At 44.6% G+C, this 15,196-nt stretch overlaps 1 protein-coding gene across 1 annotated transcript in view; it reads right to left on the bottom strand.

The window, feature by feature from the left end:
* LOC126419353 (probable G-protein coupled receptor Mth-like 4) overlaps positions 1–15,196 on the bottom strand; it is a 212,834-nt gene that overhangs the window by 106,354 nt on the left and 91,284 nt on the right. Inside the window, exon 4 of the mRNA XM_050086539.1 lies at positions 4,618–4,839. Coding sequence (XP_049942496.1) covers positions 4,618–4,839 — 222 coding nt within the window. The remainder of the gene's footprint in view (positions 1–4,617; positions 4,840–15,196) is intronic.

Genomic DNA, 15,196 nt, shown 5'->3' with positions numbered 1-15,196 from the left:
AAGTCAAGAGGCGTAAGGTCTGGAACCGTGGTGGGTACTCAAACCGTAGACCGTTGTGAGTACTCAACAGCTGCTCTTTGACTTATCGATCGTCCAGGTTGATTTTCATCCAAGTAGGCTCTGACATCTCTGTGATAGAGAAGCGGAGTGCCATCTTGTTGTAGGTAAAATCCTGCATTTCCAAACACCTCTCGGATTCCAGGTAAAATCGATGTTTGCATTGTATAAAGATACATCTCACCAGTCACGGTACCTTCAAAGAAGAATGGGCAATCAAACTGCGCGATGAGAGACCACATCACACATTAATACCCAGTCGATTAACATCTACATCTACATACATACTCCGCAATCCACCATACGGTGCGTGGTGGAGGGTACCTCGTACCACAACTAACATCTTCTCTTCCTGTTCTACTCCCAGACAGAACGAGGGAAAAATGACTGCCTATATGCCTCTGTACGAGTCCTAATCTCTCTTATCTTATCTTTGTGGTCTTTCCGCGAAATGTAAGTTGGCGGCAGTAAAATTGTACTGCAGTCAGCCTCAAATGCTGGTTCTCTAAATTTCCTCAGTAGCGATTCACGAAAAGAACGCCTCCTTTCCTCTAGAGACTCCTACCCGAGTTCCTGAAGCATTTCCGTACACTCACGTGATGATCAAACCTACCAGTAACAAATCTAGCAGCCCGCCTCTAAATTGTCCGACCTGATAGGGATCCCAAACGCTCGAGCAGTACTCAAGAATAGTCCGTATTAGTGTTTCATAAGCGGTCTCCTTTACAGATGAACCACATCTTCCCAAAATTCTACCAATGAACCGAAGACGACTATCCGTCTTCCCCACAACTGCCATTACATGCTTGTCCCACTTTATATCGCTCTGCAATGTTACGCCCAAATATTTAATCGACGTGACTGTGTCAAGCGCTACACTACTAATGGCGTATTCAAACATTACAGGATTCTTTTTCCTATTCATCTGCATTAATTTACATTTATCTATATTTAGAGTTAGCTGCCATTCTTTACACCAATCACAAATCCTGTCCAAGTCATCTTGTATCCTCCTACAGTCACTCAACGACGACACCTTCCCGTACACCACAGCATCATCAGCAAACAGCCGCACATTGCTATCCACCATATCCAAAAGATCATTTATGTGCATAGAAAACAACAGCGGACCTACCACACTTCCCTCGGGCACTCCAGATGATACCCTCACCTCCAATGAACACTCACCATCGAGGACAACGTACTGGGTTCTATTACTTAAGAAGTCTTCGAGGCACTCACATACTAGGGAACCAATCCCATATGCTCGTACTTTAGTTAGGAGTCTGCAGTGGGGCACCGAGTCAAACGCTTTCCGGAAGTCAAGGAATATGGCATTCGTCTGATACCCTTCATCCATGGTTCGCAAGATATCATGTGAAAAAAGGGCGAGTTGCGTTTCGCAGGAGCGATGCTTTCTAAAGTCGTGCTGATGCATGGACAGCAACTCCTCTGTCTCAAGGAAATTCATTATATTCGAACTGAGAATATGTTCGAGAATCCTGCAACGACATGTTTGTCCTCGTGAACGTGCGGATTTTCAGGAGCCCAGTACACACAGTTGTGACGGTTCATAGCACTCAGCTTGAATTGCGCTTTGTCAGACCAGATAACCTACCGTGCAACCGTTCATCCTTCGGAAGAATACCTTCAAACCATTCACAGTACTCCATCCTTCGATCCGGGTAGTTCTCGTTCATAGCGTGCAGCGATCTTGGAATGTACACTTTCCACGTTGCAGCCTTCGGAATTCATCGTACGCTTCATCGGCTTACCCCGCTTTCCAGTGCACCCTGGCTCATAGATTTTTGAGGTGAACTAGTAAAATGTTGCAGCCCAACAGCGCTGGAAGCTGGACTTGTTTTTGTTTTTAATCGGCCAGATCTTCCCTTATGCGTATTCTGAGCTTAAAATTTATTCCGAATACAAAAAATTATTTTACGCGTTTCTGGCTGAGTTCCGTACACATTACACCATTGCCGTTGTACCTCCATCACGTTTCCGCACTTTCTGTACCACTTCAATGCGAACTTGCGTTGCCCCAACGACAATCTTATTTCATTCATTGGTGCACTGCCATCTGCTGGAAAACGCACGCAGATCTGTTGCGAATGGAGTTGGTAGCTACGAAGTAATAAATTTAAGCGTTATCCACGGTGTTGCAGTTTTCCACGCATCTAGATGACGTCATATGTCCTGAACTGTGTGTCATACAATCATAAAATATGGTAGGTACATTCAGAGCGACGTATGTAGCTACTGTCTGAGAAATTTGTTCCGAATAGTTAGCAGCAAAGAAGTAATAAATTTGAACGTCATGCGTGATGCGCCAATTTTTCATGCATCTCATTGTTTATGACGTCATATCTCCTATAAGTCATGCAATGATATAACTGTGCAGTTACATTCAATGCTATATGTGCATATTGTATGCAAGATGTGTCGCGAATACAGTAAGAAGTAATAAATTATAACATCATGCCTCATGCGTTACTTTTACTGCATGAACAGCGGAAAAGTAGTAAACAATACATTTTTTTTCCTGTCATCATCATGTAGAAGTTGTCAGCGAGAAAAAATTCGTAAAGGTTTGAAATTATGTGTTAAGATTGTTGCATGTCTCTAAATGCCCTCATTCTCAAATACTACCGGCCGGAGTGGCCGAGCGGTTCTAGGCGCTACAGTCTGGAACCGCGCGACCGCTACGGTCGCAGTTTCGAAACCTGCCTCGGGCATGGATGTGTGTGATGTCCTTAGGTTAGTTAGGTTTAAGTAGTTCTAAGTTCTAGGGGACTGATGACCTCAGAAGTTAAGTCCCATAGTGCTCAGAGCGATTTGAACCGTTTCTCAAATACTAGATCAATAAATACGCATCATGGTTCAAAATGGTTCAAATGGCTCTGAGCACTATGGGACTTAACTTCAGAGGTCATCAGTCCCCCAGAACTTAGAACTACTTAAACTTAACTAACCTAAGGACATCACACACATCCATGCCCGAGGCAGGATTCGAACCTGCGACCGTAGCGGTGACGCGGTTCCAGACTGAAGCGCCTAGAACCGCACGGCCACCACTGCCGGCACGCATCATGGGCTATACCACTTTTTCACCCCTTTGATAGGTGGTAATTCTTACCCCACAGCGATTGTTGCCTGCCAGTGAGGTACATGTGCACCAAATGTGGTTGAAATGTGTCAAATGGTTTAGGAGGAAATGTGGAACACACATACACACATCCATTTTTGTAATATGGGTGTATGTGGCATTTTCAGGGGTCGAAATCTTTTTAAATTCTCATATCAATCCTTATATTAATTCTTACATTTTATTCGTATGTTTATTCTTCAGGAAGATTTGGTGTCCGCCTCGGGCAGCTGAGTGGTCAGTGCGACAGACTGTCATGCCAATGGGCCCGGGTTCGATTCCCGTCTGTGTCGGAGATTTTCTCCACTCAGGGACTGGGTGTTGTGTTAGCTTTATCATATCATCATCTCATCCCCATCGACACGCAAGTCACCGAAGTGGCGTCAACTCGAAAGACTTGCACCAGGCGACCGGTGTACCCGAGGGGAGGCATTAGCCATATGACATTTCATTTCAGGAAGATTTGGTTCATCGTAGATACATTCGAAACATAGACATTCCGAACACCTTGAGCATCACGTGAAAGCAGGGTTTCCACAGTGTCATTTCTTAATACGCATCTCAGTCGACAAAGAAACGTCGTTAATGCTGCTGAAGGATTCACACGTTGGCTATAGTTCCGCTACAAACCATGCGTAAAGGACACTTTTTCAAACGCTGGCGCTTTTTGTTGATTATAGATCAAGATACAGCACAGGAATTTGACTAAAAACAATTTCAATACAATTTGTCATTTATTGTTTTTTTAATCAATTCACCAGATATACAATTAGCAAACGAGTAAGGACAACGTTATTTCAATATACATAGGAAAACATTCGCGTGGTAATCTACGGAGATGGGTAGATAACTGAAAAATAAAAATAAAATTTATACTCGGGTTTCAAACACGGGGCGCAAAAGTGTAAAGCCGCGGATTAGTCTCTGTGTCACAACTTCGAGTGAACTATTAAATCGCTAAATAACACATAAAGTACCTAGAAAATTTTGACCGTCGTTTTCTCAGAACGGCCGGGGTGGCCGAGCGGCTCTAGGCGCTACAGTCTGGAACCGCGCGACCGCTCCGGTCGCAGGTTCGAATCCTGCCTCGGGAATGGATGTGTGTGGTGTCCTTAGGTTAGTTAGGTTTAAGTAGTTCTAAGTTCTAGGGGACTGATGACCTCAGAAGATAAGTCCCATAGTGCTCAGAGCCATTGGAGTATCTGCCGATCACGTGTTCGCTTATTTTGACTCCTCTTCCACTGAGCGAAGTTGCTGGTAAATCAGGTTATGTCACTTGGGGTGTTCTCCTCGTAAGTTGTTTGTAGTTGATGCTAGAGTATGGCATCTCTGCTTGAATTGTAAAACAGCAAATTAAACATCGAAAGATACAATGTAGTAGCCAAGTTTCGTAGTGTTGTGAAACTGTGACGCACCTGGGGCAGAGTGGTGACCCTCCAGGGCACGCCGCCCCCTGGAGTGAAGAGGTGCGGCTGGGGCACCCAGTGGCCGGGCAGCTCGTGCTGGGAGGAGACGCAGCTCGCCGCCTGCTCGCCCACTAAGCTGAGGGACGACCCGCCGGGGCAGCAGCTGGTCCAGCAGCGCAGGGGCGCCGAGCCGCACAGGCAAGACAGCGCCACGAGCCGCCCGCCGGCGATCTGCAGCCACCCACAATTGTCTGCTGCCTTCCACTGCCTACACTACTGGCCATTAAAATTGCTACACCAAGAACAAGTGCAGATGAGAAACGGCTATTCATTGGACAAATATATTATACTAGAGCTGACATGTGGTTACATTTTCACGCAATTTGGGTGCATAGATTCTGAGAAATCAGTACCCTGAACAACCACCTCTGGCCGTAATAACGGCCTTGATACGCCTGGGCATTGAGTCAAATAGAGCTTGGATGGCGTGTACTGGTACAGCTGCCCATGCAGCTTCAACACAATACCACAGTTCATCAAGAGCAGTGACTGGCGTATACTGATGACCCAGTTGCTCTGCCACCAATGACTAGACGTTTCCAATTGGTCAGAGATCTGGAGAATGTGCTGGCCAGGGCAGCAGTCCATTTTCTCTATCCAGTAAGGCCCGTACAGGACCTGTAACATGCGGTCTTGCATTATCCTGCTGAAATGTAGGGTTTCGCAGGGGTCGAAAGAAGGGCAGAGCCACGGGTCGTAACACATCTGAAATGTAACGCCCACTGTTCAAAGTGCCGTCAATGTGAGCAAGAGGTGACCGAGACGTGTAACCAGTGGCACCCCATACCATCACGCCAGGTGATAACGCCAGTATGGCGATGACGAATACACGCTTCCAATGTGCGTTCACCGCGATGTCGCCAAACACCGATGCGACCATCGTGATGCTGTAAACAGAACCTGGATTCATCCGAAAAAATGACGTTTTGTCATTCGTGCACCCAGGTTCCTCGTTGAGTACACCAACACAGGCGCTCCTGTCTGTGATGCAGCGTCAAGGGTAACCGCAGCCGTGGTCTCCGAGCTGATAGTCCATGCTGCTGCAAACGTCGTCGAACTGTTCGTGCAGATGGTTGTTGTCTTGCAAACGTCCCCATCTGTTGACTCAGTGATCGAGACGTGGCTGCACGATCCGTTACAGCCATGCGGATAAGATGCCTGTCATTCCGACTGCTAGTGATATGAGCCCGTTGGGCTCCAGCACGGCGTTCCGTATTACCCCCCTGAACCCACAGATTCCATATTCTGATAACAGTCATTGGTTCTCGACCAACGCGAGCAGCAATGTCGCGATACGATAAACCGCAATCGCGATAGGCTACAATCCGACCTTTATCAAAGTCGGAAACGTGATGGTACGCATTTCTCCTCCTTACACGAGGCATCACAACAACGTTTCACCGGGCAACGCCGGTCAACTGCTGTTTGTGTGTGAGAAATCGGTTGCAAATTTTCCTCGTGTCAGCACGTTGTAGGTGTCGCCACCGGCGCCAACCTTGTGTGAATGATCTGAAAAGCTAATCATTTGCACATCACAGCATCTTCTTCCGGTTGGTTAAATTTCGCGTCTGTAGCACGTCATCTTCGTGGAGTAGCAATTTTAATGGCCAGTAGTGCACTTACAAATCTTGGAACGGTTTCTACAAGTTGTGTGAAAGTACAAATACAACAGCTCTATACCAAAGGAGTCACTGCTGTGGTGACCAGCAAAGCTACAGGCACGCACGGTAACACGCTCACACCCACCTGTTGTGTTACACGAGCCTCTGAGCTCAGTGACACTGTAACCTGTAAACTCAGCCCCCCCCGCCCCCCTATCTTTCACTCTACAAGCTCCTCCAACGTTGGGATCCTTCAGAAGACGCATTCCTACACTCTGAATCAAATGAAAAGCCAGGGAAAACGTTGGCTGGCCAGTAAATAAGTACGAGGAGCGTTCAGTTTAGATTAGATTTGATTAGATTTCCTTACATTCCAATTGATCCGTAGTGAGGAGATCCTCCATGATGTAGAACATGTGAAGAAAACAATAATATATGACAAATATTTACAACTCGAACAAATAATCTAATGTACCATTCCACAGGTCCCAAGTGGAATGATCGTCATTTTTTTAATGAACACTATATGAAAGAATCATTTTACAAATACTAATGCACTGAATTAAAAATAAAAAAAGTTTTTTATTTATTTATAAGGTAATAAACGTGTAATACAACTACTATAATACTTATTTACAATGAACACATTACTGCACTGAAATGGTGCAGAAGTTAGATTGTACTTACACATACACACACACAAACACACACACACTTATTTACAATGAACACATTATTGCACTGAAATCGTGCATATATATGAGTTGGCCACCAATAAATCCTTTAGGCTTCTCTTAAACTGAATTTCATTGGTTGTTAAGCTTTTTATGGCTGCTGGCAAGTTATTGAAAATGTCTGTTCCTGAATAATGCACACCATTTTGTACAAGACTAAGTGACTTTAAATCCTTGTGAAGATTATTCTTATATTTATTATTGATTCCATGAATTGAGCTGTTGGTTTGAAAACGTGATATATTTTTAATGACAAATTTCATTAAGGAATAAATATATTAGGAAGCAGTAGTTAGTATCCCTAGTTCCCTAAAGAGGCTTTTGCAGGATGTTCTTGAGTTTACACCACACGTAACTCTTACTGCACGTTTCTGTGCCCGGAAATCGTTAGCTTGACTTGATGAATTACCCCAAAAAATAATCACATATGACATTATGGAATGAAAGTAAGAATACTATGCCATCTTTTTCATTTTTATATCCCCTGTGTCTGACACAATTCGCAATGCAAATAGAGATTTGTTAAGACGTCTCAGCAGTTTTGTGGTGTGCTCCTCCCAGCTGAATTTATTATCGAGCTGTAATCCCAAGAATTTAACACTGTCCACTTCTTCTATCTGCTTGTCATCATATGTTAGGCATATACTCGGGGGACATCTTTACAAGTTCTGAACTGCATCTAGTGTGTTTTTTCAAAGTTTAGTGACAAAGTAGGTAATACATTTTTTCCTGGGTCAGCTTCGGTTGAAAAAACGCGGAATTTATTGTGAGACATCGTGCAATATTCCCTCCCTTCAGCCCCTATAGTTTCATAAGATTCGATAGGTGGCGACCTATACGCAGCCTTCAAAATGACGTGTGTAACCGAGATGTGCTCCAAACAGAGAGTTGTCACTTTCTGTTGTCAGAAAATTAGAGCACCGCAGAAATTCGTAAGTGCTCGCAGAAAGTCTACGGAGACCTGGCAGTGAACGAATGCACGGTGAGTCGTTTGGCGAAGGGTCTGTCATCATCGCAAAAAGGTCGCGCAAAGTTGTCTGATCAGTGGATGAGGGGCAACAGGCCGATTCCGTATTTCTACATTTCCTGAAAGAATCTGACACGCGGCCCCATTGCAGGCTGTTAACAAAGGTACGAGCATATGAAATAAGTTGACAGACATGCGAGTTGGTCGAAGATTTTTTAAAGTAAAAAACCTAGTATGTTCTTCTCGACAGTGAGTGTTCAACAGAGACAAGGCTATCGTCAGGAGTACCCCAGGGAATGGTGATAGGACCGCTGCTGTTCTCTATATGCCGGCCGCTATGACCGAGCGGTTCTAGGCGCTTCTGTCCCGGAACCCCGCTACTTCTACGATTGCAGGTTCGATTCCTGCCTCGGGCATGGATGTGTGTGATGTCCTTAGGTTAGTTAGGTTTCAGTAGTTCTAAGTCTAGGGAACTGATGACCTCAGATGTTATGTAGCATAGTGCTTAGAGCCATTTGAACCATTTTTGCCATGACAAGTCTCAGAAATGAGCAGAGAGAAATTTAACATCAAATTAGGCTTGAGGTAGACGAAGTTAAGTTATTGTGCTACCTTGGAAGCAAGATAACCTATGATGGGCGAAGCAAGGAGCATATAAAAAGCAGTTTAGCACAGGCAAATAGTGCTTTGTAGGCCAAGGGAAGTCGGCTGGTATCAAACATAGGCCTGAATTTCAGAGAGAAATTTGACAGAATGTGCGTTTGGAACACATCATTGTATGGTAGTGAATCAGGGACGGGAAACCGGACTAGGAGAGAATCGAAGCGTTTGAGGTACCGTGCTATAGAAGAATGTTGAAAATTACGTGGACTACTAACGTAAGGAATGAGAAGCTGCTCTGCAGAATCTGTGAAGAAAGGAACATGTGGAAAATACTGACAAGAAGAAGGGACAGTATGCTAAGACATAAGTTAAGGCATCAGGGAATGAGCCCCATGGCACTAGGGGGAGCTTATGAGGGTAAAAACTGTGGGGGAAGACAGAGATCGGAATACATATGACACACAATTGGGGGCGTAGGCGGCAAATGTTGCTTTGACATGAAGAAGTTAGCGCAGTGGAGGAATTCGTAGCGAACAACATCAAACCAGAAGAAGGCTGAGGGCTCAAGAGAAAGTGAGGCCTTTGTACTCCAGTTGAATTGTTATCCATAAGTACAGTGCTGAAGAAATTATCTCGAGCTTCCATCCGAATATCTGTGTTGAAATTCCGCGGCGTTTCGGAAAGTTTCACTCTCATCGCCTTCCTGCAATATCGAGGTTACGCAGCCGTCCCATATACAGTATGTTTCAGAGTTTTTGCATCAAACGTCACGTCACACTGAACAATTTTTATTACGGACAAAATATTCGTTAATGCTACCTGGTGATGCCAGGCGTCCTTTGTTCCTCACTAACATTGGGACGACGAGAATTCACCACATCAACAAGACAAACCAGGTGTGCCGCATACCACCTACCCCAGAAAATTGATAGAATGATTTTCAACAAGAAAACCTTAAGGAAGACTCTCTCTAAGCGGAGAAAGATATTTTAGAATCGAATCAGGTAACTTTCGTACTGCTCGTCCTTGCACCCTTTCATACGGAGCTGATGATTTGCAACACATAAGGCATACGCCCCCCCCCCATGAACCATGGACCTGGTCATTGGTGGGGAGGCTTGCGTGCCTCAGCGATACAGATAGCCGTACCGTAGGTGCAACCACAACGGAGGGGTATCTGTTGAGAGGCCAGACAAACGTGTGGTTCCTGAAGAGGGGCAGCAGCATTTTCAGTAGTTGCAGGGGCAACAGTCTGGATGATTGACTGATCAGGCCTTGTAACACTAACCAAAACGGCTTTGCTGTGCTGGTACTGCGAATGGCTGAAAGCAAGGGGAAACTACAGCCGTAATTTTACCCGAGGGCATCCAGCTTCACTGTATGGTTAAATGATGATGGCGTCCTCTTGGGTAAAATATTTCGGAGGTAAAATAGTCCCCCATTCGGATCTCCGGGCGGGGACTACTCAAGAGGATGTCGTTATCAGGAGAAAGAAAACTGGCGTTCTACGGATCGGAGCGTGGAATGTCAGATCCCTTAACCGGGCAGGTAGATTAGAAATTTTAAAAAGGCAAATGGATAGGTTAAAGTTAGATATAGTGGGAATTAGTGAAGTTCGGTGGCAGGAGGAACAAGACTTTTGGTCAGGTGAATACAGGGTTATAAATACAAAATCAAATACGGGTAATGCAGGAGTAGGTTTAATAATGAATAAAAAAATACGAGTGCGGGTAAGCTACTACAAACAACATAGTGAACGCATTATTGTGGCCAAGATAGACACAAAGGCCATGCCTACTACAGTAGTACAAGTTTATATGCCAACTAGCTCTGCAGATGACGAAGAAATGTATGATGAAATCAAAGAAATTATTCAGATAGTGAAGGGAGACGAAAATTTAATAGTGATGGGTGACCGGAATTCCAGAGTAGGAAAAGGGAGAGAAGGGAACATAGTAGGTGAATATGGATTGGGGCTAAGAAATGAAAGAGGAAGCCGCCTGATACAATTTTGTACAGAGCACAACTTAATCATAGCTAACACTTGGTTCAAGAATCATAAAAGAAGGTTGTATACATGGAAGAAGCCTGGAGGTAATAGAAGGTCTCAGATTATATAATCGTAAGACAGAGATTCAGGAACCAGGTTTTAAATTGTAAGACATTTCCAGGGGCAGATGTGGACTCTGGCCACAATCTATTGGTTTTGAACTGTAGGTTAAAACTGAAGAAACTGCAAAAAGGTGGGAATTTAAAGAGATAGGACCTGGATAAATTTACTAAACCAGAAGTCGTAGAGAGCTTCAGGGAGAGCATTATGGAACAATTGACAAGAATGAGGGAACGAAATACAGTAGAAGAAGAATGGGTAGCTTTGAGATATGAAATAGTGAAGGTAGCAGAGGATCTAGTAGGTAAAAAGATGGGTAACAGAAGAGATATTGAATTTAACTGATGAAAGGAGAAATTATGAAAATGCAATAAATGAAGCAGGCAAAAAGGAATACAAACTTCTCAAAAATGAGATCGACAGCAAGTGCAAAATGGCTAAGCAGGAGGAGATCGACAGCAAGTGCAAAATGGCTAAGCAGGGATGGCTAGAGGATAAATGTAAGGATGTAGAGGCGCATATCACTAGGGGTAAGATAGATATTGCCTACAGGAAAATTAAGGAGACCTTTGGAGAAAAGAGAACCACTTGCATGAATATCAAGATCTCAGATGGAAACCCAGTTCTAAGCAAAGAAGGGAAAGCAGAAAGGTGGAAGGAGTATACAGAGGGTCTATACAAGGGCGATGTTCTTGAGGACAATATTATAGAAATGAAAGAGAATGTAGACGATGATGAAATAGGAAATATGATACTGCGTGAAGAGTTTGACAGAGCGCTGAAAGACCTAAGTTGAAACAAGGCCCCGGGAGTAGATAACAAAATAGCTCTGAGCACTATGGGACTTAACTGCTGAGGTCATCAGTCCCGTAGAACTAAGAACTACTTAAGCCTAACTAACCTAAGGAGATCGCACACATCCATGCCCGAGGCAGGATTCGAACCTGCGACCGTAGCGGTCACGCGGTTCCAGACTGTAGCGCCTAGAACCGCTCGGCCACTCCGGCCAGCAGAAGACAACATTCCATTAGAACTACTGACAGCCTTGGGAGAGCCAGGCCTAACAAAACTCTACCATCTGGTGAGCAAGATGTATGACAGAGGCGAAATACCCTCAGACTTCAAAAAGAATATAATAATTCCAATCTCAAAGAAAGCAGGTGTTGACAGATGTGAAAATTACCGAACTATCAGTTTAATAAGCCACGACTGCGAAATACTAACACGAATTCTTTACATACGAATGGAAAAACTGGTAGAAGCCGACCTCGGGGAAGATCAATTTGGATTCCGTAGAAATGTTGGAACACGTGAGGCAATACTGATCCTACGACTTACCTTAGAAGAAAGATTAAGGAAGGGCAAACCTACGTTTCTACCATTTGTAGACTTTGAGAAAGCTTTTGACAATGTTGATTGGAATACTCTCATTCAAATTCTGAAGGTGGCAGGGGTAAAATCCAGGGGGTGAAAGGCTATTTACAATATGTACAGAAACCAGATGGCAGTTATAAGAGTCGAGGGGCATGAAAGGGAAGCAGTGGTTGCGAAGGGGGTGAGACAGGGTTGTAGCCTATCCCCGATGTTATTCAATCTGTATATTGAGCAAGCAATAAAAGAAACAAAAGAAAAATATCGGAGTAGGAATTAAAATCCATGGAGAAGAAGTAACAACTTTGAGGTTCGCCGATGACATTGTAATTGTGTCAGAGACAGCAAAGGACCTGGAAGAGGGGCTGAACAGAATGGACAGTGTCTTGAAAGGAGGATAAAAGATGAACATCAACAAAATCCAAATGAGTGTAATAGAATGTAGTCGAATTAAATCGGGTGATGCTGCGGGAATTAGATTAGGAAATGAGACGCTAAAAGTAGTAAATGAGTTTTGCTATTTGGGGAGCAAAATAACTGATGATGATCGAAGTAGAGAGGATATAAAATGTAGACTGGCAATGGCAAGGAAAGCGTTTCTGAAGAAGAGAAATTTGTTAACATCGAGTATAGATTTAAGTGTCAGGAAGTCGCTTCCGAAAGTATTTGTATGGAGTGTAGCCATGTATGGAAGTGAAACATGGACGATAAATAGTTTAGACAAGAAGAGAATAGAAGCTTTCGAAATGTGGTGCTACAAAAGATGCTGAAGATTAGATGGGCAGATCACATAACTAATGAGGAGTTATTGAATAGAATTGGAGAGAAGAGAAATTTGTGGCACAACTTGACTAGAAGAAGGGATCGGTTGGTAGGGCATATTCAGAGGCATCAATGGATCACCAATTTAGTATTGGAGGGCAGCGTGGAGAGTAAAAATCGTAGAGGGAGACCAAGGGATGAATACATTAAGCAGATTCAGAAGGATGTAGGTTGCAGTAGGTACTGAGAGATGAAGAAGCTTGCACAGGATAGCATGGAGAGCTGCATCAAACCAGTCTCTGGACTGAAGACCACTACACACAACAACAAGGCATACGCACACCACAGCGTGCCTACGCCCTGCCGTCACTCAGTGGCATAACCAGTGCAAAAGGATACCTACCGTCGGCGGGGAGCATCACGAAACATTTCGTCTCTAACAAAAGTTGTTCCCCATGACGTGTTGTACAATCTGTAGACGTTTGATTTAAAGCCCTGTTGTATACTGTGTGTTTCAAATGTTTAGCGTCATGTTCAAGCAGATGATAGTGGGTCCACAACCGATTGTACTGGTCAGAGAAACCAGTAGTTATTGTTTTATGGACATACATAGTGTGCACTGCATAACAGCAACGTATGTCATAGTAATTATTCAAAGCGACGACCGCCAGTGTCATACATGTATTTCAACGGCGCATGCAGTTCTGCCGCACTCTGCAAAGACCCTGGGTGTCTTCTGGACGCTGGAAGAGACAGCGGGTGATAAACGGCGTACACCCTTGACCATAAACAGATACACCGTCCACAACTTAGCTCATAGCACGTGTGTCATGTGACGATAGCATGTATCGCACCGGCGCATTAACGTGTGCCACATGCACGCCACTATCCCTGCCGTGAATTGTCCATTGCATCAGACATCTTTGATGTGTGCACGGTGAGGTGTGTTACTGTGTACAGCGCATGATACGTAGTCAAAGACGGAGTTGGAAGACATGCATTTATGTACCACAGCAGGATGTAGTTTAAAATGGTTCAAATGGCTCTGAGCACTATGCGACTTAACATCTGAGGTCATCAGTCCCCTAGAACTTAGAACTACTTTAACCTAACTAACCTAAGGACATCACACACATCCATTCCCGAGACAGGTTTAGAACCTGCGACCGTAGGGGTCGCGCGGTTCCAGACTGAAGCGCCTAGAACCGCTCGGCCACACCGGCCGGCCAGGATGTAGTGCCTCTAAAGCAACACGAGTCATCCTAATCGGAAGAAGTTTACCTCCATGGATATCAATATCAACTTACGAGAGACGGGGTCGTTCACCTCACGGAGAGCAGGCCAAAGTTTCTGCCAGAGACTTGTCCGAACACCAGACTTTGAGGATATGATGTTGGACCATGTGGCCGATCATCCAGCATTATTGTCTGTGAAATACACACTTCGAAGGATACTGGTGGAGCAAGTGTTACATCCTTATTATAAAGAGTGTGTGCAAGCACTGACACCAACGGATTTTGAGCCGTGGCGAACTTCGTACAGTTTGTATTGTTAACGAATGTGGTCACATTCGCCTGTGATGGAGTTTCCAACAGTTACATCAGCTATATCTAGAGTGAGGACAATCCCGACGGCACCCACGTCGGTGGCCACCAACAACGATTATATGCCAACGTATGGGCGGGCGTTGTCCAAAGTTACCTAACAGGATCTTATTTGCTGCCTCCCCGTTTGATTGGTTCACGTTACTTGGTGATGCTGCGAGATGTGCTGCCACAGTTCCTGAAGACTGTACCGCTTGTTTTCCGCGAAAGGATGTCGTTTCAACACGATGTGCACCAGCCCACTTCGATGTTAATGACCGCACCTAAACAACATGTACCCTCATCGTTGGATTGGAAGGGGAGGTCCTGTCCGATGGCCAACGCGATCGTCTGATCTCACATCTCTGGACTTTTTCCTTGGTGGTTTTGTCAACACATTGGTGTGTGAAATCCCAGTGGAAACGGATGAAAACCTTTTTGCTAGTGTTCAAGGTGCCTGTCTCTTGGTACAACAGACAGCAGCGATCTTTGAGAGAATGTGCCAGAATTTCATGCGCCGTTGCCACTCATCCATTGAGACTGGCGGCCGTCACTGTGAATAATTACTACGAGCTTCGTTGTTGTTGCGCGGTGTATGCTCTGTATGTCCATAACACAATAAATATGCGTTTCGGACCATTGGTTCCCTATCTCAATATAATCGCTTGTGGAACCACTATCACTTATTTCAATTTGCTCGAAAAGGTTTGAGACATCCCGTACACCTGAGTGACGACAGAGTTTCAATGCAGCCATCTGGATGGCGGTCCGAGTAGATTTCGATAGCAGTATAGCAG

This window comes from Schistocerca serialis, chromosome 9, assembly GCF_023864345.2.
Source record: "Schistocerca serialis cubense isolate TAMUIC-IGC-003099 chromosome 9, iqSchSeri2.2, whole genome shotgun sequence".
In the NCBI taxonomy this organism is placed as follows: domain Eukaryota; kingdom Metazoa; phylum Arthropoda; class Insecta; order Orthoptera; family Acrididae; genus Schistocerca; species Schistocerca serialis.
This window is presented reverse-complemented; position numbering and strand designations above follow the sequence as displayed.